The sequence below is a fragment of the Theropithecus gelada genome, chromosome 4 (assembly GCF_003255815.1).
Source record: "Theropithecus gelada isolate Dixy chromosome 4, Tgel_1.0, whole genome shotgun sequence".
NCBI classification, from domain to species: domain Eukaryota; kingdom Metazoa; phylum Chordata; class Mammalia; order Primates; family Cercopithecidae; genus Theropithecus; species Theropithecus gelada.
Genome location: NC_037671.1, coordinates 38,830,332 through 38,853,884, shown reverse-complemented (window position 1 = coordinate 38,853,884; position 23,553 = coordinate 38,830,332). Strand labels below are relative to the sequence as shown.

Here is a 23,553-nt window from a genome sequence, read left to right as displayed (position 1 = left end):
TGAAAATACAAAACAAAACAAACAAAAAAATTAGCTGGGCGCGTTGGCTGGTGCCTGTAATCTTAGCTACTTGGGAGGCTGAGACATGAGAATCGTTTGAACCCGGGAGGCAGAGGTTGCAGTGAGCTGAGATTGCATCACTGTACTCCAGCCTGGGTGACAGAGTGAGACTCCACATCTCAAAAAAAAAAAAAAGAAAAACATGGGAAAAGCACAAGCAAGAATAAAATTTTCTGTTTTCACTACCTACAGGTATGCCACTAATAACATTTTGATTATATTTTCTAATAATTATGTGCACATACAGTAAACACATAAAGAAAATTGAGATCGTGATATACATTCTGCTTTGTTATCTGTTCTGTTGACTTAGAGCGGAAACATTTCCTCTGATGTTAACTATTTGGACATATTTTAATTGTCCACACATTATTTTATTGAAAGGCTTTTTCATACTGAGTTAATTCTATTGTGTATATTCAAGTTATCCCTAATTTTCCTTTGTGATTACAACGCTGCATTGAATCGCCTTGTGATGAATTTTTATGGGTCCTTGATTTCTTCAAGGTAGATTTTTAGATGGCAAAGAATTGTACTGTATGTGTACTATATGTATATATATTTAGGTCTCATTATGTTGTCCAGGCTAGTCTTTTTTTTTTTTTTTTTGAGACGGAGTCTGGCTCTGTCACCCAGCCTGGAGTGCAGTGGCACGATCTCAGCTCACTGCAAGCTCCGCCTCCCAGGTTCAGGCCATTCTCCTGCCTCAGCCTCCTGAGTAGCTGGAACTACAGGCGCCCACCACCACGCCGAGCTAATTTTTTGTATTTTTAGTAGAGACGGGGTTTCACCGTCGTCTCCATCTCCTGACCCCGTCATCCGCCCGCCTTGGCCTCCCAAAGTGCTGGGATTACAGGTGTGAGCCACCACACCTGGCTCAGGCTAGTCTTAAACTTGGGGATTCAAGCAGTCCTCTGTCTTGGCCTCCCAGGAAGCTGAGATTACAGGCGTGTGGTTTACTATATATTCTTAATTTACCTATATGGTATTGTGATCTTGTTCTCTTTTTAAAAATGCAATACGCACTTGCACTAATATGTTTTAAAGATATATCTGTGGGCTGGGCGCGGTGGCTCACGCCTGTAATTCCAGCACATTGGGAGGCCGAGGTGGGCGGATCACGAGGTCAGGAGATTGAGACCATCCTGGCTTAACATGGTGAAACCCTGTCTCTACTAAAAATACAAAAATTAGCTGGATGTGGTGGCGGGCACCTGTAGTCCCAGCTACTGGGGATCCTGAGGCAGGAGAATGGTGTGAACATGAGAGGTGTAGGTTGCAGTGAGCAGAGATCATGCCACTGCACTCCAGCCTGGGCGAAAGAGCGAGACTCCGTCTTGAAAAGAAAGAAAGAAAGAGAGAGAGAGGGAGGAAGGAAGGGAGGGAGGCATATTTGTGTGGGCCGGGCGCGGTGGCTCACACTTGTAATCCGGCACTTTGGGAGGCCGAGGCCGGCGGATCACCTGAGGTCGGGTGTTCAAGACCAACCTGACCAACATGGAGAAACCCCGTCTCTACTAAAAATACAAAATTAGCTGGGCATGGTGGCACATGCCTATAATCCCAGCTACTCGGGAAGCTGAGGTAGGAGAATCACTTGTTGTGGTGAGCCAAGATCATTGCATTGCACTCCAACCTGGGCAACAAGAGCAAAACTCCATCTCAAAAAGAAAAAGAAAAAAGATACATTTGTGTGACTTACAGGTACAGGTAGAGTTGCTTCTGGTTTTCTGGTTGTTGCATGGTATCTCCTATGCAGCCACAGCTCTTTATTTTCTTACTTAAGTGCCTCCAACTTCCCATAACACAAATTAAGGCATAGTGAACATCCTGTCTGTACTGAACATCCTGTGTATGTCTTTTTAGAAGCCTATGTGATGGTTTCTCTAGTCTTTATACCTAGGGGTGGGATTTCTGGGTCATACGGCAGTAATTTATATTTATTTTCACTAAGTATTCTCTTTGTCTGGCTTTTGTTTCATATTACCTGTTTGTCTTCCAGAAAACTTGCACCAAATTACATTCCTACCAATAAGGTAGGAGAGTGCACAATGGGTGGATTCTAACTCCAAATCTAATACCTGTTCTTTTCTTTGTTTCTAGCAGCCATGGCAATGACAGGCTCAACACCTTGCTCATCCATGAGTAACCACACAAAGGAAAGGGTGACAATGACCAAAGTGACACTGGAGAATTTTTATAGCAACCTTATCGCTCAACATGAAGAACGAGAAATGAGGTAAAGAATTTTGTTTGAAAAAATTGTGTCATGATTGTGGCATTCCTTTCTCATATTGTAAAACACTTATAATGCTGAAAGGAGACAAGAATAGTAGCAGCCTTATTATAGACTATCACAATGGAATGACAGTGATAGGGATTTTCAAAGTCCCTGCCATTAACCCACTTATGCCTACAAGTCAATAACATAAACTTCTATTGAAATCCAAGAAAAAAATGGTACTTGGGAGGTTGAGGTGGGAGGATTGCATTGGCCCAGGAATTTGAGGCCAGCCTGAGCAACAGTGAGAGTCTGTATCTTAAAAAAAAAAAAAAAAAAAAGGCCCAATCCTAGGAGTTAATTGTTAAGGCAGTGTGGTATAATGGAAGCCCTTTTGGAGTCAGACCTGGGTTTAGAGTCCTGCCAGTTTCATTGCATAGCTGTATGAAGCTCTAATAAGTTCCTTAGTCTCTCTGTGAATTGGTTCCCTCATCAGGAAAATGGGGTTAATACTACTTGCCTTGCAGGATTGCGTTGGGGATTAGATATAACATATATGAGTATGTACCATAGTGTTTCACACATAGTAGTCACTTAGTTACTATCAGCTATGTTATTACTAATCTGGTGTATACTGTCCACTTGGTAACTCATTATTTATTTATTGTTTTTTTTTTGAGATTGAATCTTACTCTGTTGCCCAGGCTGGAGTGCAATGGCATGATCTCAGCTCACTGCAACCTCCACCTCCTGGGTTCAAGCGATTCTTGTGCCTCAGCCTCCTGAATAGCTGGGACTACAGGTGTGAGTCACGCAAAAATGCGTGGCTAATTTTTGTAGTTTTAGTAGAGACGCTTGGCCGTAACTCATAATTAAAAAAATTTTTTCCCAGCCGGGCGCGGTGGCTCTCGCCTGTAATTCCAGCACTTTAGGAGGCCGAGACGGGTGGATCACAAGGTCAGGAGATCGAGACCATCCTGGCTAACATGGTGAAACCCCGTCTCTACTAAAAATATAAAAAAAATTAGCCGAGTGTGGTGGCGGGCACCTGTAGTCCCAGCTACTTGGGAGGCTGAGGCAGGAGAATGGCGTGAAACCGGGAGGCGGAGCTTGCAGTGAGCCAAGATCAAGCCACTCCAGCCTGGGGACAGAGCGAGACTCCGTCTCAAAAAAAAAAAAAAATTTTTTTTCCCAATATTTTACTGTGAAAGTATTCAGAAGTACAGAAAACTTATAATAATTATACAGTGAATATATACATATATATCATCTAGAGTCTATAGTGATTATTTATGGTATTTGTTTAACTACATATCCATCTATCCATTCTTCTTGTATCTGTTCGTTAATCCATCTTAATTTCTTTTTTTTTTTTTTGAGACAGAGTCTTGTTCTGTCGCCCAGGCTGGAGTGTAGTGGCACAGTCTCGGCTCAATGCATCAATGCAACCTCTGCCTCCTGGGTTCAAGCAATTCTCCTGCCTCAGCCTCCCAAGTCGCTGGGATTACAGGCATGCACCACCACTCCCAGCTAATTTTTGTATTTTTAATAGACAAGGTTTCACCGTGTTGGCCAGGGTGGTCTTGATCTCTTGACCTCGTGGTCCACCTGCTTTGGCCTCCCAAAGTGCTGGGATTATAGGTGTTAGCCACCGCGCCTGGCCAGTCCATCTTAATTTTTGCCTCACTTCAAAGTATGTTGTAGACATCAGTATACTTCTGAATATTTCTGCTTATATAACATTAACTAGAGTTCAATATTTATACTTTTTGGGGAAGGGTGTAAAATTTATATACAATGAAATTCACAAGTTGAGGGTTACCATTTTATGAGTTTTGACAAATGCATACACTTTTATAACTTAAACCTTTATCAAAACAGAGAGCATTACCTCTCCCAGAAAGTTTTCATGCCTCTTGGTTCTTCCATCTTGAACAACCACTGTTGTGATTTTATGTCTTTCTTTTTTTTTTTTTTTGAGACGAAGTCTCGCTCTTGTCGCCCAGGCTGGAGTGCAGTGGCACGATCCTGGCTCACTGTAAGCTCCGCCTCCCGGGTTCATGCCATTCTCCCACCACAACTTCCCAAGTAGCTAGGACTACAGGCGCCCACCACCATGCCCGGCTAATTTTGTTTTTGCATTATTAGTAAAGACGGGTTTTCACCGTGTTAGCCAGGATGGTCTCAATCTCCTGACCTCGTGATCCACCTGCCTTCACCTCTTAAAGTGCTGGGATTACAGGCGTGAGCCACCACGCCCGGCCATGATTTTGTTTCTATCATAGTTTTGCCTATTTCATGCAAGTGGAACACATAAATGGAAACGTAGTATGTACTTGTTTGAGCAAGGCATCTTTCATTTAGCATAATGTTTTTGTTTTTGAGACAGGGTGTTGTTTTGTTGCCCAAGGTGGTGTGCAGTGGCACAATCATAGCTTACTGCAGCCTTGACCTCCCAGGCTCAATCGATCCTCCTGCCTCAGCCTCCCAAGTAGCTGGGACTATAGGTGCATGCCACCACGCTTGGCTAATTTTTAAATTTTTTTGTAGAGACAGGGTCTCACTTTGTTGTCCAGGCTGGTCTTGAACTCTGGGGTTCAAGTGATCCTCCCACCTTAGCCTCCCAAAGTGCTGGGACTACAAGTGTGAGTCACCACACCTGCCAGCGTAATGTTTTTGAGGTTCCTCTGTGTTGCTGTATGCATCAATAATTTGTTCCTTTTTATTGTTGGTACTATACTGTCTTCTGACTATATCTTCTTAGTTTGTTTATCCATTCTCCTGTTGATAAACACCTGGGTTCTTTTCAATTTTTGGCTATTTTGAATAAACTTCTATGAACATTTTTGTACCAGTCTTGTGAACATTTGTTTTCAGTTCTCAGGTAAACATCTAGAGGTGGAATTTCTGAATCATATACATAGGTATATGTTTAGTTTTATAAGAAACTGCTAGACCTTTTTTCAAAATATTACTAATATATGAGAGTTCCAGTTACTTTACATTTTTGCTAACATTTGTGTTGTCAGTGTTTTAGTTATTTTGATGGATATTTAGTGGTATCTCACTGTGATTTTTAGTTTGCATTTCCCTGATGACTAATGATGTTGAACATTTTTATGTACTTTTTGGCCATTTGTGCATCTTCCTTTGTGAAATGTTTGTTCAAATTTTTCGAGCATTTAAAGAAATTGAGTTGTCTTTGTTATTGAGTTGCAGGAGTTCTTTGTTTGTCCTACATATCAGACCTTTGTCATGTGTATGTTTCATAAGTAATCTCTCCCAATCTGTGGCTTTCCTGCTCATGTTGTTAACAAAGTCTTTAGGCAAGCAGACATTTTAAATTTTGATGAAATAAAATTTGGCATTTTTTAAATGGTTATTGTATTCTGTGACCTTTCTAAAAAAACCTTTCCTCTTTTTAAAAAATTAACTAATTTGGGGCCAGGCATGGTGGCTCACACCTGTAATCCCAGCACTTTGGGAGGCCGAGGCGGGTGGATCATCTGAGGTCGGGAATTCGAGACCAACCTGACCAACATGGAGAAACCCCGTCTCTACTAAAAATACAAAATTAGCTGGGTGTGGTGGTGGCGCATGCCTGTAATCTCAGCTCCTCGGGAGGCTGAGGCAGGAGAATTGCTTGAGCCCAGGAGGTGGAGGTTGCGGTGAGACAAGATCACAGCATCGCACTTCAGCCTGGGCAACAAGAGTGAAACTCAGTCTCAAAAAAAATAAAAGTAAAATTTAAAAAAACTCTAATTTTTTTTTAGAGTCAAGGTCTTGTTATATTGACCAGGCTGGTCTTGAACTCCTGTCCTCAAGCGATCCTCTCGCCGCAGCCTCCCAAAGTACTGGACTTACCAGGTGTTAGCTACTGTGCCTGGCCAGAAACCTTTATTTATCCCCAAGTCATAAGGATTTTCTCGTATGTTCCATTTTGGAAGTTTTTTAGGTTTAGTTTTTACATTTAGTTCTGTGATCCATATTGAATTAATAGGTGTGTATGATATGAGGTGGGGAGTTGAGATTGATTTTTATCCTTATGATATCCAGTTATTTTAGCACCATTTGTTGAAAAGATCTTCCCCCATGAGATTGCTTTGGCACTCTTCTTGAAAATCAACTGACATATAGATGTGAATTCATTTCTGGGCTTTCTTTTTCTGTCTCATTGATCTCTTTGTCTATCCTTTGCCAGTATCACCCTGTTTTGATTACTGTAGCTTTGTAGTAAGTTTTGAAGTCAGGTAATGTGTAAGTCCTCCAGCTTTGGTCATTTTATTTTAAGATTGCTTTGAATATTCTGTGTTCTTTGCATTTTATTATAAATTTTAGAGTCATCTTATTCTACAGAAAAGCCCAATGGAATTATGTTGCTTTTTTTTTTTGAGACGAAGTCTTGCTCTGCTGCCAGGCTGGAGTGCAGTGGCGTGATCTCAGCTCTCTGCAACCTCTGCCTCCTGGGTTCAAGCGATTCTCCTGCCTCAGCCTCCCTAACAGCTGGGACTACAGGCACGCGCCACCACACCCAGCTAATTCTTGTATTTTTAGTAGAGATGGGGTTTCATCACGTTGGCCAGGATGGTCTTGACTTTGTGATCCACCCGCCTCGGCCTCCCAAAGTTTTGGGATTACAGGTATGAGCCACTGCACTCGGCCTGGAATTACTATTGGAATTATATTGACTCTGTAGATCAATTTGTGGAGAATCAACACCTTAACATTATTGAATCTTCTGTTATACAGACATTGCATTTCTCTGTTTTTTGTTGTTGTTGTTTGTTTTCTTGTTCGTTTGTTTGTTTGAGACGGAGTTTTGCTATTGCTGCCCAGGTTGGAGTGTAGTGTTGTGATCTCGGGTCACTACAACCTCCGCCTCCCAGGTTCAAGCAATTCTCCTGCTCCAGCCTCCTAAGTAGCTGGGACTACAGACACCTGCCACCACCCCAGCTGATTTTTTGTATTTTTAATAGAGACGGGGTTTCCCCATGTTGGGCAGACGGGTCTCGAACTCCTGACCTCAGGTAATCCACTTGCCTCGGCCTCCCAAAGTGCTGGGATTGCAGGCATGAGCTACTGCGCCTGGCCCATATCTCCATTTTTAAGGTCTTCTTTAGTTTTTCTCAACAGTGTTTTCGTAATTTTTAGCGTGTGCATCTTACATGTCTTGTTAATCTATTTCTAGTATTTGGGGGTTTTCTGGATGCTATTTAGAATTTCATTGTCCAGTTGTTTGCTGCTAGTATATAGACATATAACTGAGTTTTGTATATTGATCTTGTATTCTGTAAGTTTCTAATTATTCTAGGTTTTTTTTTTATTTGCGTATTTAGAATTTTCTATGTAAACAATCTTGTGATATTCAGGTAGAGACAGTTTTATTTCCTTTTCAATCTACTCACCTTTTTCTTTTTCTTTTCTTTTTTTTTTTTTTTTTTTTGAGAGACAGTCTCGCTCATCGCCCAGGCTGGAGTGCAGTGGCACGATCTTGGCTCACTGCAAGCTCTGCCTCCCAGGTTCATGACATTCTCTTGCGTCAGCCTCCCGAGTAGCTAGGACTGCAGGCGTCCGCCACCACGCCCGACTAATTTTTTGTATTTTTATAGAGATGGGGGTTCACCGTGTTAGCCAGGATGGTCTCGATCTCCTGACCTTGTGATCTACCCACCTCGGCCTCCCAAAGTGCTGGGATTACAGGCGTGAGCCACCATGCCCGGCTTTTTTTTTTTTTCTTTTTTTTTTCTTTTTTCATTGCCTTAGGGCACTAGCTGGAAATTCCAGTAAAATGTTGAATAGAAGTAGTGGGAGTGGATATCTTTGTTTTCTTCTTGATTTCAAGCTAACGTGCTCACTGTTTTACCAAAGATGCCCTTTAGAGGTTGAGGCAGTTTCCTTATGTTCTAATTTGGGTTAAAAAATTTTTTTTTGTTTTTTTAGAGACAGGGTCTTGCTTTAACCCAGCTTGGAGTGCAGTGGCACAATCATGGCTCACTGCAGCCTTGACCTCCTGAGCTCAGGTGATTCTCCCACCTCAGCTTTCCAAGTAGCTGGGACTACAGGTATGTGCCACCACACCTGGCTAATTTTTTTTTACCTTTTTGTAGAGACAGGATATCACTATGTTGACCAGGCTTATCTTGAACTCCTGGCCTCAGGCAGTCCTCCTGCTTCAGCCTCACAAAGTTTTGGGATTGGAAGTGTGAGCCACTGCGCTCAGCCTATGTTCCAATTTGGCTGAGAAGCTGAGAATTTTTATCATGAGTAGGTGTTGAATTTTTTCTTTTCATTATTATTTTTTTATTTTTGTCGTTTGTTTCGTTTTGATTGTTGTTTTTTTATGGGTGTTGAATTTTTTTCAAATGCTTTTTTAGCATCTTCATAATGGTCATATTGTTTTTCTCCTTTATTCTTTTAATATGGTGAGTTACATGGACTGATTTTTGAATGTTAGACTAACTTTACATTTCAGGGGTAAAAACCTTGATGACATTGTATTATCTCCTTTATGTTGCTGGGTCGATATGCTAATATTTTGATAAGGATCTTTGCAATCCTGTTCTTCATGAAGGTGTAAATGATAATTTACATGGGATATATAATTTGACCTTAAATATGCAGTTCTGTATGTGGAATAGTTCTGTATGTGGTGGTGGCTAGCTGCTGTTCACTGGAGTAAACAAGTGTCTGCACACTGTCCCGTGTTAGGATCATGGGGAATTCAAACGTAACTCTGCACAGGATATCTTTAGGCAGGTGAAACCTGTGGAGGTAGTTATTTCAAATACAGTCACTTCTTGAAATCATAGCTACTGGGGTAGTAATTATAAAGCAAATGTTTATGAGTTTTGATTTAGCCACTTGTTTAGTAATAGTCCTCTGGGTTTTATCCTACTGGTTCTGCCCTAGCTATGGTTTATTATTGGTATGTATCACATTCTGCAGGAACAAGATGATGTATGGTTTTGTTTACATTATTAATAAATGATACATTGTGATTAACACTAAGATTGTACCCCAAAATGAGCAGACAGCAGTGCTTTGCATTCTTTGGATTCTCAAGATAGAAAAGCCGTCTAAAAGTTTCAGTGGTTCCAGAAGCAGAGAGGGTTATATAAAAATAAACAAAATTAAAAAAATACAGCATTGGAGGCCGGGCGCAGTGGCTCACGCCTGTAATCCCAGTACTTTGGGAGGCCGAGGTGGGTGGATCACGAGGCAGGAGATCAAGACCATCCTGGCTAACATGGTGAAACCTTGTCTCTACTAAAAATGTAAAAAGTAGCCGGGTGTGGAGGTGGGTGCCCCCCAAGTAGTCCCAGCTACTTGGGGGTCTGAGGCAGGAGAATGGCGTGAACCCGGGAGGCGGAGCTTGCAGTGAGCCAAGATCGCGCCACTGCACTCAAGACTGAGCGACAGAGCGAGACTCCATCTCAAAAAACAAACAAAAAAGCATTGGTGGTTTTGCTTTTCTTGAAAGACCAAATTAATAAAAAGACAGAAGAGAATGTTAGATATTTAAGAGGGTTAGAATGTTTGTTTTTGGTTGTTTATAAAAGTGCCATTATTTTTTATTAAAGAATAGTAAGCCACGTGTGGTGGTGTGCACCTGTAGTTCTAACTACTCAGAAGGCTGAGGTGGGAGGATCTCTTGAGCTCAGGAGTTTGAGGCTGCAGTGAGCTATGATTGTGTCACTGCACTCAAGCTTGGGCAACTGAACAAGACACCATCTATCTCTTTAAGAAAACAACAATGCGCTAGTACTTTGAGCCTTTCCGAATTAATATATCCTTGTAGATCTTTTTTGTTGAGTACCCTCTTTTTTTTTTTGAGATGGAGTCTCACTCTGGCACAGGCTGGAGGGCAGTGGTGCCATCTTGGCTTACTGCAACCTCCTGAGTTCAAGCGATTCTCCTGCCTCAGCCTTCTGAGTAGCTGGGATTACAGGAGCGTGCCACCACTCCGGGCTAATTTTTGTATTTTCGTGTTGTTTTTGAGACGGAGTTTCACTCTTTTGCCCAGGCTAGAATGCAATAGCATAATTTCCGCCTCCTGGGTTCAAGCAATTGTCCTGCCTCAGCCTCCCATGTAGCTGGGATTACAGACATGGACTACCATGCCTGGCTAATTTTTGTATTTTTAGTAGAAGCGGGGTTTCACCATGTTGGCCAGTCTGGTCTTGAATTCCTGACCTGAGGTGATCCGCCCGCCTCATCTTCCCAGAGTGTGTGAGCCACAGTGCTTGGCCTAATTTTTGTATTTTTAGTAGAGATGGGGTTTCACCATGTTGGCCAGGCTGGTCTTGAATTCCTTACCTCAAGTGATCCACCCGCCTTGGTCTCCCAAAGTGCTGGGTTTACAGGTGTGAGCCATCATGCCCAGCCAGAACCCTCTTTTTTGTATGAACTGCTAGTTGGTTTTGGATTTACTGATACAGCTCAATAAAATTTTCAGGCTTTATTGTTCCTAGAAAAATTTTTAAAAAGGGATTGACAAGAATTACCTCAGAAGTAAACTAAGAAGCTTTTTTTTTTTTTTTTTTTTTAAATTTTATTTTACAGACAAGGTCTTACTGTGTCACCCAGGCTGGAGTGCAGTGATGCGATCATGGCTCACTGCAGCTTCAAACTCCTGGGCTCAAGCCATCCTCCACCTCCCAGAATGCTGGGATTACAGGCATGAGCCATGATTGTCTGGCCTGAGTTTGCAAGCTTTTTAATGTTCTGGAGGGACACATTGCGGGACCTTGATAAATAAACAGTTTTAGTGATATGAGACAATTGATAATGAAGAGATAATATATGATGGAGATTTGAAATAGTAAGTTTTGGGCTAGCAAATTTTGAGACCAAGTTGTAATACAAATCTTCATTTTTTTTCTTTTGTGTCTTGTCTAGGTGCCTTTAAAATATCTGTTATTCCTAGCATTGCTGTGCAACTCTTGCCCTGTTCCGTCATAGTAGAACACTAGGTTATAGTTGAAGCAAAGGACTTACTGCAGGGGGATATGTGTCCAAAGCCCAGAGATAGAAGAAAGAGTAAAATTCATCTGGGAATTGTTTCCTGTATAAACATAAAATATGAGAACTTTGAGCAGTTTCATAGAAACACTATAGCAGCTTCTATAGATTGGTTTAAAAATAATTAAACCCCCTGAATCTAGTGTCCATCACACAGTGCTGCGGAATGCCACCTGATGGTCTATTAATACCACTGTTAGATCATAAGCACTCAGTAGGGCAAGTGCATCTGCTATATTCCTTCAGTCTGTGTTTTGCCTTCAATGGCAGCCTCGGTTGTGACCTTCTCGAGGAGCAGCAGCTCTCCTTGTATTCGTTCTGTATGTGATCCTAGGTACCTAGTAGGTATTGACAGTTGTCTGCTTATTCATTAAAAAATAATGTTTTAGATAATTCATAGCAGTTTGGAATCAAATCTGAGGAAACAGGCATTTCCTTTTACAAAATATTTTCAGTTGTTTCTTTTCTTCATGAATACTGTTTAGGTGGGTTAATTAAAACCACAAACACCTAATTTAATAAATAACAATGGTAAGCTTTTTTCTCCCCAAATCAAATAGTCTTTCATACATTTTACTGAGAACTTCTATGTTCTGCAACTCCTCTTAGATTTTCTCATCTATGTTTTCTTAACTGTAGAAATTCCTCGTTTGGTCTTATCTAATACTAAGTAGAGATATGTGATTATTATTAGTGATCCCGTGTCAGCTTTATTTAAGCCTCAAGAATGAGTAAGTCCAGACCTCCTAATGGTCTTCACTGAGCAGATATCAGTCAAACCAGAGTGTAGAATTGAAGTAATTTGTGGAGATTTTAAAGAATCTGTGTAGTGTTAATTTTAGGGTATTTCTGGCTGGGTGCAGGGGCTCACACCTATAATCCCAGCACTTTGGTAGGCCGAGGTGGGTGGGTCACTTGAGGTCAGGGGCTCAAGACCAGCCTGGGCAACATGATGAAACCCCGTGTCTACTAAAAATACAAAAATTAGCCGGACATGGTGGCATATGCCTGTAATCCCAGCTACTAGGGAGGTTGAGGCACAAGAATCACCTGAACCCAGGAGGCAGAGGTTGCAGTGAGCCAAGATCGTGTCCTGCACTCCAGCCTGGGTGACAGAGCCGGACTCTTGTCTCCAAAAAAAAAAAAAAAGGAAAAAGGCCGGGTGTGGTGGCTCACGCCTGTAATCCCTGTACTTTCAGAGGCCGAGGTGGGTGAATCACTTGAGGTCAGGAGTTCGAGACCATACTGGCCAACATGGTGAGACCCCATCTCTACTAAAAATACAAAAATTAGCTGGACATGGTGGTGGGCACTTGTAATCCCAGCTATTCAGGAGGCTGAGGCAGGAGAATCACTTGTACCGGGAGGCAGAGGTTGCAATGAGTCGAGATAGTACCACTGCACTCCAGCCTGGGTGACAGAGTAAGACTCTTGGCTTAAAAAAAAAAAAAGTATTTCTTAGGCATTTTCTGAATTTAGGCATTTTTAATCATGGAGATATAATCACAGCCCCTCCGCCTCCCCTCCTCTCTTCTCTTGCTGACAGAATCTCACTCTGTTGCCCCTCTTCTCTTCTCTTTCTGACAGAATCTCACTCTGTCACCCAGGCTGGAGTGCAGTGGCACCATCTCAGCTCACTGTAACCTCTGCCTCCCAGGTTCCAGAGATTTTCCTGCCTCAGCCTCCTGAGTAGCTGGGATTACGGGCACGTGCCACCACGCCTGGCTACTTTTTGTATTTTCAGTAGAGACAGAGTTTCACCATGTTGGCCAGGCTGGTCTCCAACTCCTGGCCTCAGGCTATCTGCCAGCCTCAGCCTCCCAAAGTGCTGGGATTATGGGTGTCAGCCACCATGCCTGGCCCTATTTCTGTTAAATACACTATTTTTCCTGGTTTTCGGTGTCTCACCAAAATACTATCTATTTTCAGTTAGGGTGGAATAGCCCTATTTTCTCATTCCTGCTACCTCCGAATCAAGCTATGCTAAGAGGGGACCCTAAATTAGAAAAGGGGGCTAATTGTAAGTAGTAGTCATGAATGTGTCTGCACATTGCTATACATTCTACTTTTTAAAATTTAGCAGCATACATTTAGAAAGTAGCTGTGTACAAAGCACTATTCTTAGTGGAGATGGGGAATTCAAATATAGTCCCTGCCTTCAGAAGGTCTTACCACTCTCTCATACAGGAAATGAACACACACGAAAATAAATGGAACGCATGGAAGGCATCACTGGGGTGAGGCTGGATATGGCCTCTAAGTGTGAAAGTGACTTGGTCTCTCTCCCAGGGTTCTGGTTTGGAACATTGGAATTGAAGGGAAGAGTGGCTCCACCAAAGGCTGGAGTGTTAACCTGGCACTCTTATAAGAGAACATGCCTGTGTGGAGAGTCCTGCTATTTTTCACTATGAACAATTTTAAACATAGGTAGAATAATATAGTGACCCCGTTTCAATATATTCATCCCTCAGATTTAATAATTTTAGGGCTTTGGTATCTTTTCTTCATCTATCCCATTTTGTTTTTTCTTGCTATTGTGTTTTAAGGTAAATTCCAGACATCTGTCATTTTAATCCTGCATACTCTCAAGTATGCATTTCCAAAAATATGGCCATTTTCTTGCATAATGCAAATGCCACCATGAATCTAACCAAGTTAACAGTAATTCCTTTGATATCATCTCACAGAGGATGCCATTTTTAAGTCATTTCAGGCTGTCCTTGCTGTTTTTAGTGTCCTCGGGGTCTTTGTGGACCTGGTCCTAATCGTTATCATGGATAGGCTTTTTTTTTTTTCTGGATACTTTCTCTAATGAAATAATCTAATTGTGTTCAAGGAGTTAACTTTACTCTCAGGCAGGCGTTCTGCTGCAACAAATTTGATTACACTTCAGTAAAGCTGTGGAAAACCTCTTAATTTGTATTTAGATTTAAAATATAATCAGAAGGAGCCAGTTTTGTGACACAGTGGATAGTGCATTGGACTTGTAGCCCATTCTGATGTAGTCATTCAAAAACATATAGTCAGGAGGTGTGATGGTGTTTAGTACTCAGGGCACAAAAAGAGCTGACCACAGCTGTGTTCTTAGAGCTTTGCCTAGCATGTTATACTTTGACTTTTCTTACTCTTCTCTGCTTCAACTACCTAACCACTGCAATGGAATTAATTTACACTCCTGAAACTACTAAGAATACAGCCTTTTCTCTCCAATACATGTGTACACATAGATGCACATGTATCCCAAACTATTCCGGGAACTGGGAGAACTGTTAATGTTCCTCTCTCTGCATTTTCTGTCTTGATTAGTGGCATCATATACCTCTAGACAGGAAATTCTAAGGCTTTTCTCTTGACTCCTATTGTCAGTTGGTCATCTTTGCAATAGCTCTATTCACTTCATTCTGGTTTTCCTGCCCTAGTTCCAGATCTTTACTGTACATCTGAATCATTACAGTAACTCTCAACTGGCCTCTGATCTTTCTCAGTTGCTTTCCCTGCCAGTCCATCAGATCCTCATTACTGCTGGTTACCATTCTAAAATAGAAATCTTATCACATCACTCCTTTGCACACAAGCCTCTTTTAGCACTCAATTGTCTACAGAATGAGATCCAACCTTCTTGGTGTGGCTTTTGAAGTGCTGTGTGTGTCAGCCACAATGGACTACATGCTGTTTCTGCAGCATACTGTACACTTTCTTTTTTTTTTTTTTTTTTTTGATGGAGTCTCGCTTCGTTGCCCAGGCTAGAGTGCAGTGGCGCGACCTCGGCTCGCTCCGCCTCCCAGGTTCACGCCATTCTCCTGCCTCAGCCTCCTGAGTAGCTGGGACTACAGGTGCCTGCCACTATGCCCGGTTAAATATTTTTTTTTTTTTTTGTATTTTTAGTAGAGACGGGGTTTCTCTGTGTTAGCCAGGATGGTCTCGATCTCCTGACCTCGTGATCCGCCTTCCTTGGCCTCCCAAAGTGCAGGGATTACAGGTGTGAGCCACCGCACCCGGCCAGCATACTGTACACTCTTACCCTTCTTTGCTCTGTTTGTATGTATTGCCTGTTTATCTGGAATGCTGATGAGTGGTGGAGGAGAGATTCTAGCCCATGTAGTTTCATTTATTGTGCTGAGTAAATGAAAGTTCTGTGGAATGGGTTGTAAGGAAGTTTTACTTGCTTCTTTTAGTTTTATGAGACTATAGATCAACAACATTATTGCATGCACTTTCTAAAGTTCAGTACTCCAAAAGTCTGATATCTGAATGTTTTTTTTTTTCTTCGAGACAGAGTCTCACTCCGACATCCGAGTTGGAGTGCCGTGGTGTGATCTTGCCTCACTGCAACCTCTGCCTCCCAGGTTCAAGTGATTCTTGTGCCTTAGCCTCCCAAATAGCTGGGATTACAGGCACCTGCCAGTACACCCAGCTAATTTATATATATATGTGTGTGTGTGTGTGTGTGTATACATATATACATATATACATATGTACATACATAGAGAGATACAGATATATGTTTTTTGATACAGAGTCTTGCTGCGTCACCCAGGCTGGCGTGCAGTGGCATGATCTCAACTCACTGCAACCTCTGCCTCCCGGGTTCAGGCAATTCTTCTGCCTCAGCCTCCCGAGTAGCTGGGACTACAGGCGCTCGCCACCATGCCCAGCTAATTTTTGTGTTTTTAGTAGAGATGGGGTTTCACCATGTTGGCCAGGCTGGTTTCGAACTCCTGAACTTATGATCCGCCTTCCTCGGATTACAGGCATGAGCTGGGATTACAGGCATGAGCCACAATGCCTGGCGTTTTATTTTTTTGTTATTTATTTATTATTTTTTTGAGACAGGGTCTCACTCCACTGCTGGAGTGCAGTGGCGTGATCTCTGCTCACTGCAGCCTCCACCTCCCTGGTTCAAGTGATTCTCCTATCTCAGCCTCCCAAGTAGCTAGGATTACAGGGGCATGCCACCATGCCCGGCTGATTTTTGCATTTTTAGTACAGATGGGATTTCACCATGTTGGCCATTGTGGTCTCAAACTCCTGACCTCAAGTGATCCACCCGCCTTGGCCTCCCGAAGTGTTGGGGTTATAAGCATGAGCCACCGCACCCAGCCTAATTTTTATATTTTTAGTAGAGACGGGGTTTTACCATGTTGGCCAGGCTGGTCTTGGACTCCTGACCTCAAGTGACCCATCCGCCTCACGTCCCAAAGTGCTGGGATCACAGGCATGAGCCGCCACACCCAGTCTGATGTATGATGTTTTGATAGTGGTGCCAGTCACCTTTTTGATCACTTTTTCCCGTTAAATTTCCAAATTCTGCTTTTACCTTTGTTGTTTGTTACCCTTTGCTCATGGCAGGGAGGAGGAGGAAGATGCAGAAATAAAGGAAGTAGACTTCAGTCAGAGAGAGGGAAAGTAACACCATGATATAAGAGTTTATCAAATACCAGCTGTTTTGTGGTTTGGTAAGGAGGAAATAACTGAAAAGCAAATTTAAAAAAAAAGCCAAAACCGAGAGAGGACATTTTTTGAAACAAGATTCTTTGTTGTATTAACATCTTAGACAGTCTTTTAAAAAATGTAGACCTGGCCGGGCGCGGTGGCTCAAGCCTGTAATCCCAGCACTTTGGGAGGCCGAGGTGGGTGGATCACGAGGTCAGGAGATCGAGACCATCCTGGCTAACATGGTGAAACCCCGTCTCTACTAAAAATACAAAAAAAAAAAACTAGCCGGGCGTGGTGGCGGGCGCCTGTAGTCCCAGCTACTCGGAGGCTGAGGCGGGAGAATGGCGTGAACCTGGGAGGTGGAGCTTGCAGTGAGCCGAGATCGCGCCACTGCACTCCAGCCTGGGCGACAGAGCGAGACTCCGTCTCAACAAAAAAAAAAAAAAAAAAAAAAAAAATGTAGACCTAAGGATGGGGCATGGTGGCTCACACCTGTAATCGCAACACTTTGGAAGGTCAGGCTGGAGTTTGATACTAGCCTGGGCAATATGGTGAGACCTCATTTCTACAAAAAATTTAAAAATTAGCCAGGTATGGTGGCATGCACCTGTAGTCCTAGCTACTTGGGAGGCTAAGGTGGAATTGCTTGAGCCTGTAAGGTGGAGTTTTCAGTGAGCTGAGATTGCCCCACTGCATTCTAGCCTGGGTGACAGAACAAAACTCTGTCTCCTCCCCCTACCCCGCCAAAAAAAAGTAGACCTAACAAAGGATGGAAATCTTTTTACTTGTCTTAGTAACTGTAATTTTTTTGGTTTTAATGAGACAGTTTGAGATTTACCCGTTTGTGTCATTTTTTAAAATGCAATTACAATATTAAGTTACAGAGTTTTCAGAAAGTTATTCAGATGTGATTTCATGTGTCTTTTGTTTTTGTTTTAGACAAAAGAAGTTAGAAAAGGTGATGGAAGAAGAAGGCCTAAAAGATGAAGAGGTAATTAATATTGGCAGTATCTTCCTTAAAACCCAGCATGGCAGGTTGTATCTTGTCCAGCAAGTTGTTAGCCTTGGTACACATGAGAAGGGTTTCGGCCCAGTAACAGAGGAACTTGAGGGGTAGTGTGCTTCTGGATTTGGGTGTTAATGCAGAGGGACAGATTAATTATTAAGTAACTAGGAGAGGAAGGCTTCTCTAGATGCAGTTATAGTAAACTAGATTTAGAATTCCAAGGGAAAGAAGGAATGAAATCAAATTAAAATTTAAAAGAGCAAGTTATAGCATTTTTATAGAATTCACTGAAAAGTCTCCATAGGAGTAGGGCAAGTTTTTGAAATATTTATTTACTTTACTTTTTCTGGGATACATGTGCTGAACGTGCAGGTTTATTACATAGGTACGTATGTGCCATAGTGGTTTACTGCACCTGTCAACCTGTCATCTAGGTTTTAAGCTTCGCATACATGAGGTGTTTGTCCTAATGCTCTCCCTCCACTTTCCCCCCATGCCCCGACAGGCCCCAGTGTGTCATGTTCCTGAAATCTTTATTAAGGCAAAATATCCATCTCAAATCAGCCCTTCCACCCAGTGCCCACAGATATAGTAGGAGAAAATATAGTTAACAAGGGACTGTGCAAGAAACTGGAATGGCAGTGGAAATGCCTTCGAAAATAGGATTGGCTTGCAGAACCCAGGACAGTGGTGAAAAATACCCAATACTTGTAGAAATAACAGAAAGTTAGAGCATATAATGTGTAACCAACCCAGAGGGAAAGATAAGAACACATTTTTAGTTTATATTAAACAGGATAAAGGAAAATGTTGTTGATTATTTATCCCTTCCTTCACCAAAAATGTTAGGATAGTGGATTGCTGAAGTAGGTTAGTCAGAGTTCCCAGAGGAGGCACCCATCTGTTCAGTGTGGCTTGGATGTTGTGTCTAAAGGCCGGGAAATGGAGAAGTGACCTCTTAAGAGTCCTTCTGGGGTGCTTCCATATGTGAAAAGATTATCCCTAGTCCACTGTGGACTTGTTTTCCAGCTGGGTAAGTGACAAACATGACTTGTTATCAGAATTTCAGCTCCTTCCCCTCTTCTCCCTTCCTTATTTAAATATTAGAAACGACTCCGGAGATCAGCACATGCTCGGAAGGAAACAGAGTTTCTTCGTTTGAAGAGAACAAGACTTGGATTGGAAGATTTTGAGTCCTTAAAAGTAATAGGCAGAGGAGCATTTGGTGAGGTAAAAATCACAGCTACTTGTCAAGTACAAATATAATTGCAAAACTTCAAAGCTTCTAACCTATCATCAACTCGTAATTGTTGATATAACTGAAATGTATGGAATTACATGGGTCAGGCATGCCATCGCCACATCCTAATTGCTTTGTCTGTCTGCTTTCTCTTTTTCTTCTCTCCAAGGTCCCAGGTCTCTGTTCTCTGTTTGCCAGAGATGATGTTGGTGTTTAAATATTGACTTAGGGGGAGAGTTGAAAAGTAGAAGGAAATCAACATTTATTATTTACAGGCTGCTTTTTCCCCATAATCAGGACAGTAACCCATTTTATAGATGATGAAATTAAGACTGTAAAGGTATATATAATGTCCTGTTACCACACAGCCATTGAGCACTGGGACCAAAAGTTGGGCCCTGTTTCCTGAACTCAAAGCGCTTGCTTTTCCCCATACTGCACTGCCTCTCCAGAAGGAAACTAACTAATTAACAGTGTATCTCCACCCTTTATTTCTCCCCACCAGATTGATACAGCTCTAAAAAGATGACCCTAGGAGGTAGAATTTACAGAAAGGAGTTATATAGGTAGTGGTGGAGATTTGAAAGCATTTGCGACTTTGTCCCCACAGTTCTTGGAAATGATCCTGCTTGGGCACAAGAGCAATTGGTTGGGGAGAGTTTGAAAGAGCCCATGCAAGGTCATTCCCATTAATGAAAAATGCCCAAAGTAGACGACCTACTGATGCAATAGTTGCAAGTATAAAAGGAACAGTATGTTATTAAAACCTGGTACCCCAGGGCCAGGCGCAGTGCCTCACGCCTGTAATCTCAGCACTTTGGAAGGCCAAGGCGGGTGGATCACGAGGTCGGGAGTTCGAGACCAGCCTGACCAACATGGTGAAACCCTGTCTCTACTAAAAATACAAAAATTGGCTGGGTGTTGTGGCACGCGCCTGTAATCCCAGCTACTCAGGAGGCTGAGGTAGGAGAATCGCTTGAACCCAGGAGGCAGATGTTGCAGTGAGCCGAGATCTGCCTCTCGGGTTCAAGTGATTCTACTGCCTCAGCCTCCCGAATAACTGGGATTACAGGCACCTGCCACCACACCCAGCCAATTTTTGTATTTTTATTAAAGACAGAGTTTCAGTATGGTGGCCAGGCTGGTCTCAAACTCCTGACCTCAGGTGATCCACCTGCCTCAGCCTCCCAAAGTGCTGGGATTACAGGTGTGAGCCACTGCGACTGGCCTGAATTTTTTGTTTTTCTTTCCGGACGTTTTTCCTATGCATGAAGTTTTACTTTGTTATTATTATTTTGATTAAGTGACAAGGTCTCACTGTGTTGCCCAGGCTGGAGTTTTGGCTGTTTACAGGCACGATCTCACTACTGATCAGCATGGGAGTTTTGACCTGCTCCATTTCTGAACTGGGCCTGTTTGCCCTTCCCTTAGGCAACCTAGTACCCCCCCGGCCAGTCCCACTTCTGGGAGGTCACCATATTCACCATATTATGCTGAACTTACTTCAGACACCTGATCAGCATAATACACCACAGCTCATAACTCCTGAGCTCAAGCGATCCCCCTACCTTAACCTCCCAAATAGCTGGGACTACAGGTATACAACACCATGCACCGCTACTTTTGTTTTAATTAAACATCGTTGTAATCATTTACTTAGATTTTCTGAGCTGACTGGATGACATATGTCAGGGGTATAATGAGTCCTTAAATTTGAAATTGAAGGTTTTAAATTAGATTGGTTTGTTCAACTAAGGAACCAAAGCTGTTCAGATGTAGAGGTATTTGAGGATGTTTGCAGCATCGACTTTACTGTGTATAATGTATTCATTTTGGAACATTGAAAAGCATTTTCTTCTGCTTTGTTATTACTAGTTGCTCCTGTTAAAATTATAATACTTTTTCAGTTAATTATTGCATCCTATAATACATGAAAGCATTAGCTTGGTAGTATGAGTTTTTGACTTGGCATTTCTTTTGTAACTTTTTAGGTACGGCTTGTTCAGAAGAAAGATACGGGACATGTGTATGCAATGAAAATACTCCGTAAAGCAGATATGCTTGAAAAAGAGCAGGTAAAGCACAGTGGTAGCAGTGCTTTTAGCTTATTAATTTTTGTCTCCTAAAACTTTTCTTTTTGTTTAATTGAAATATATATTTTTATTACAGTTTTCTTTAGTTCTGTCATGTATGACTGTATATATAATACTACCTTTTTCCCCCTACAAAGAAGCAGTTCATATTTAAAATCACAAATAATTCCTATAGGTTATATGCAATCTTTTAAAAATTGAGAATCTGTTCGAAAAGCAGCTGTTACTTGTGTCTTCCAATGGATCACAAAATGTCCTTATTTTGAGAGCCTTTTTTTTTTGAGGTCATACGTGGTGTTGGTAGTGTGTTTCTTACCAAATGCTGAGAAATAGAAATTGTAATATATATTTCATAACTAAGGACTAGGAATTAGAATTTGGAATTTATAATCTAAAATGTGTCTTTATATGCTTCATTCTGTTTACCTAAACCAAAGTTGAGTCTTCTAGGTAGCTCATCAGTACCTGAAAAAGACCAGCCTTCCAATTTCTGATTGAATTTGAAAAATATAATGCAAATGGCAGAACAATGCAAATTCTCCTTTAATGATAAAGGATATTTTCTAAAACCAAAACCTGGTTTGCAAATCGATTTATAAAGTGCCTTATGCAAAATAAATGAAGTTTTAAATATTGGAAAGGATAGATTAAAAAGCAAGAATAGACTTTCTATAAATCTAGTCTAATGTAGCTGGTTGCTTAAGAACAGATTGCGATGGGTGATGACTGCAAATGTCCTGTAGAAGATTTGATGTTATAGGAACATGGAGACCCTGTGACAAGAACTCCCAATTTAGAGCCAAAGAGGAAGGATGGAGATTGGCCCCACATCCAATCCTTTCTACCTCTTGAGAGGAGATACAATCACTGGTCTTCCCTGTCTTCATTTAAATGCCACCCCAAAATTTGGAATTTTTATTTTCTCTCGAATTTTCATGTGTTACCGAGAAGCTTTAGACTCCCAGGAATTTCAGTTGAGAGTATCAAATACCCGGGCAGTAAGTCTTCAGACACTATACTTTATGCTAACACCAGCCTTTTTCAAAATTCACAGTAAGCCGGCCTACTTACATACTATCTACAAATTAGTTTGTGGTATGGGTGTGTAGGCACTGAAAAAGTGTCAGTTAATCTTGAGAAGGAAATTATAAGGCTTCTGCATTAATTAGTATGTTTGCATCTCATGAGTAAGTTTTGTTTTTGCAAGATATATTTCTTACAGTTTTAACCAAGGCTTAAGGCCTCTTTTTATCAAATGTTAGCAGTCAGAGTAAAACTGCAAAACAAAGTACATATGATTTTCAGAGTTAGTAATTTTATGTATACCTGGTGCCCCACATGGTTTCTAACAGAGGATGGTCCAGACATAATGTGTAAAAAGCCTTTTCTCAAATACTGTGCCTTCAAAATCAGTTTCTAAAACTTTTCTAAATGAAAGTAAAGGAACTGTCTATTATAATTAACATTTTAAATGATGCATTAACTTATGGATTAAATGGTACATTAACTTAAATTGTTTAGCTCACCTTAGCTGAGGACTCAACTCCTCAACTTAACAGATCTCATTATGAGCCAGTTAAAGTCTCTGGCCACAGACTCTACCTGGCTCAGCCATCTTGAAGAAGCCTGCATTGGGTTTGTGCTAGATAAAAGATGGAAGTAGACCAGTGCAAATCCATCACCATTTTGGGGTAGGGCTGACAAAGTACAGGTACAGAGGTAAAATTGCTTTTTTGTTTGCTTTTACTAAATAAACTGGGTAGGAATTAAAGCTACCCACTGAGAGTTCAGGTTATTTTTCTGCTCCACATGATGGAAATTTTTGCTACCTGGAAAAATTTAAAGGGTGAGACATGACATCTAGCTAGCTTCTGATGTTTCTCTTCCAGTGCAAAAGGAAAACCTTCAGTTGTGATGCCAGTATATAGTTATTGATGGGACAAAAAACTGGCTTTTATTTCTGCTTTCTTAGGGCATAGGATAACAACAACCCCTCCCCCCCACCTTATTAAATATTTATGGAATAGGGGAAAGATAACCTTTTTGTATGAATTGCACCTCAGACTCTTCCCTCCCTTAATCTATATTCAGCCAACTCCACTTTCAAACCATGAGGTTTCTAGCTACTGTTTCAGCCTCAAGAGAGAAGGGCAAGGTATGTTCACAGTAGCTTTCCCCTTGACAAACAGGAAATATTGTGGTCACCATTCTGTCCTCCAGGGTGAGTGACAAGTGGTAATTGTAGTGCCTCCCCTTTTCTTTGGCTCCCTGCAGTAGGTAGAGACCTTAATGGGAGCCAGGGGAGACAGGCAGATGAAGGCTGCCTTCTAGTGTATTAATGTCTTATAGTGACTGGGTCCTAGCCATGGCTGTGGGGCAGCAAGCAACATTGCTGTTTCCCAAAAGCTTTGCTTCTGTATTAAGATCAAGTAAAGGCAGATCCTTTACTTGGCTTCATTGTGTTTTTTTTTTTTTT

General features: G+C 41.6%; 1 protein-coding gene across 2 annotated transcripts in view; it reads left to right on the top strand.

The window, feature by feature from the left end:
- The window catches only part of STK38 (serine/threonine kinase 38), a 55,832-nt gene that overhangs the window by 5,496 nt on the left and 26,783 nt on the right, over window positions 1–23,553 (top strand). Inside the window, exons 2-5 of one of the 2 annotated variants that reach the window (XM_025381519.1) lie at window positions 2,167–2,299; window positions 17,678–17,729; window positions 18,852–18,974; window positions 20,976–21,059. In XM_025381519.1, coding sequence (XP_025237304.1) covers window positions 2,169–2,299; window positions 17,678–17,729; window positions 18,852–18,974; window positions 20,976–21,059 — 390 coding nt within the window. In that variant the 5' untranslated portion in view covers window positions 2,167–2,168. Of the gene's footprint in view, window positions 1–2,163; window positions 2,300–17,677; window positions 17,730–18,851; window positions 18,975–20,975; window positions 21,060–23,553 lie in introns of both variants that reach the window. The other variant, XM_025381520.1, reaches the window with a different exon arrangement.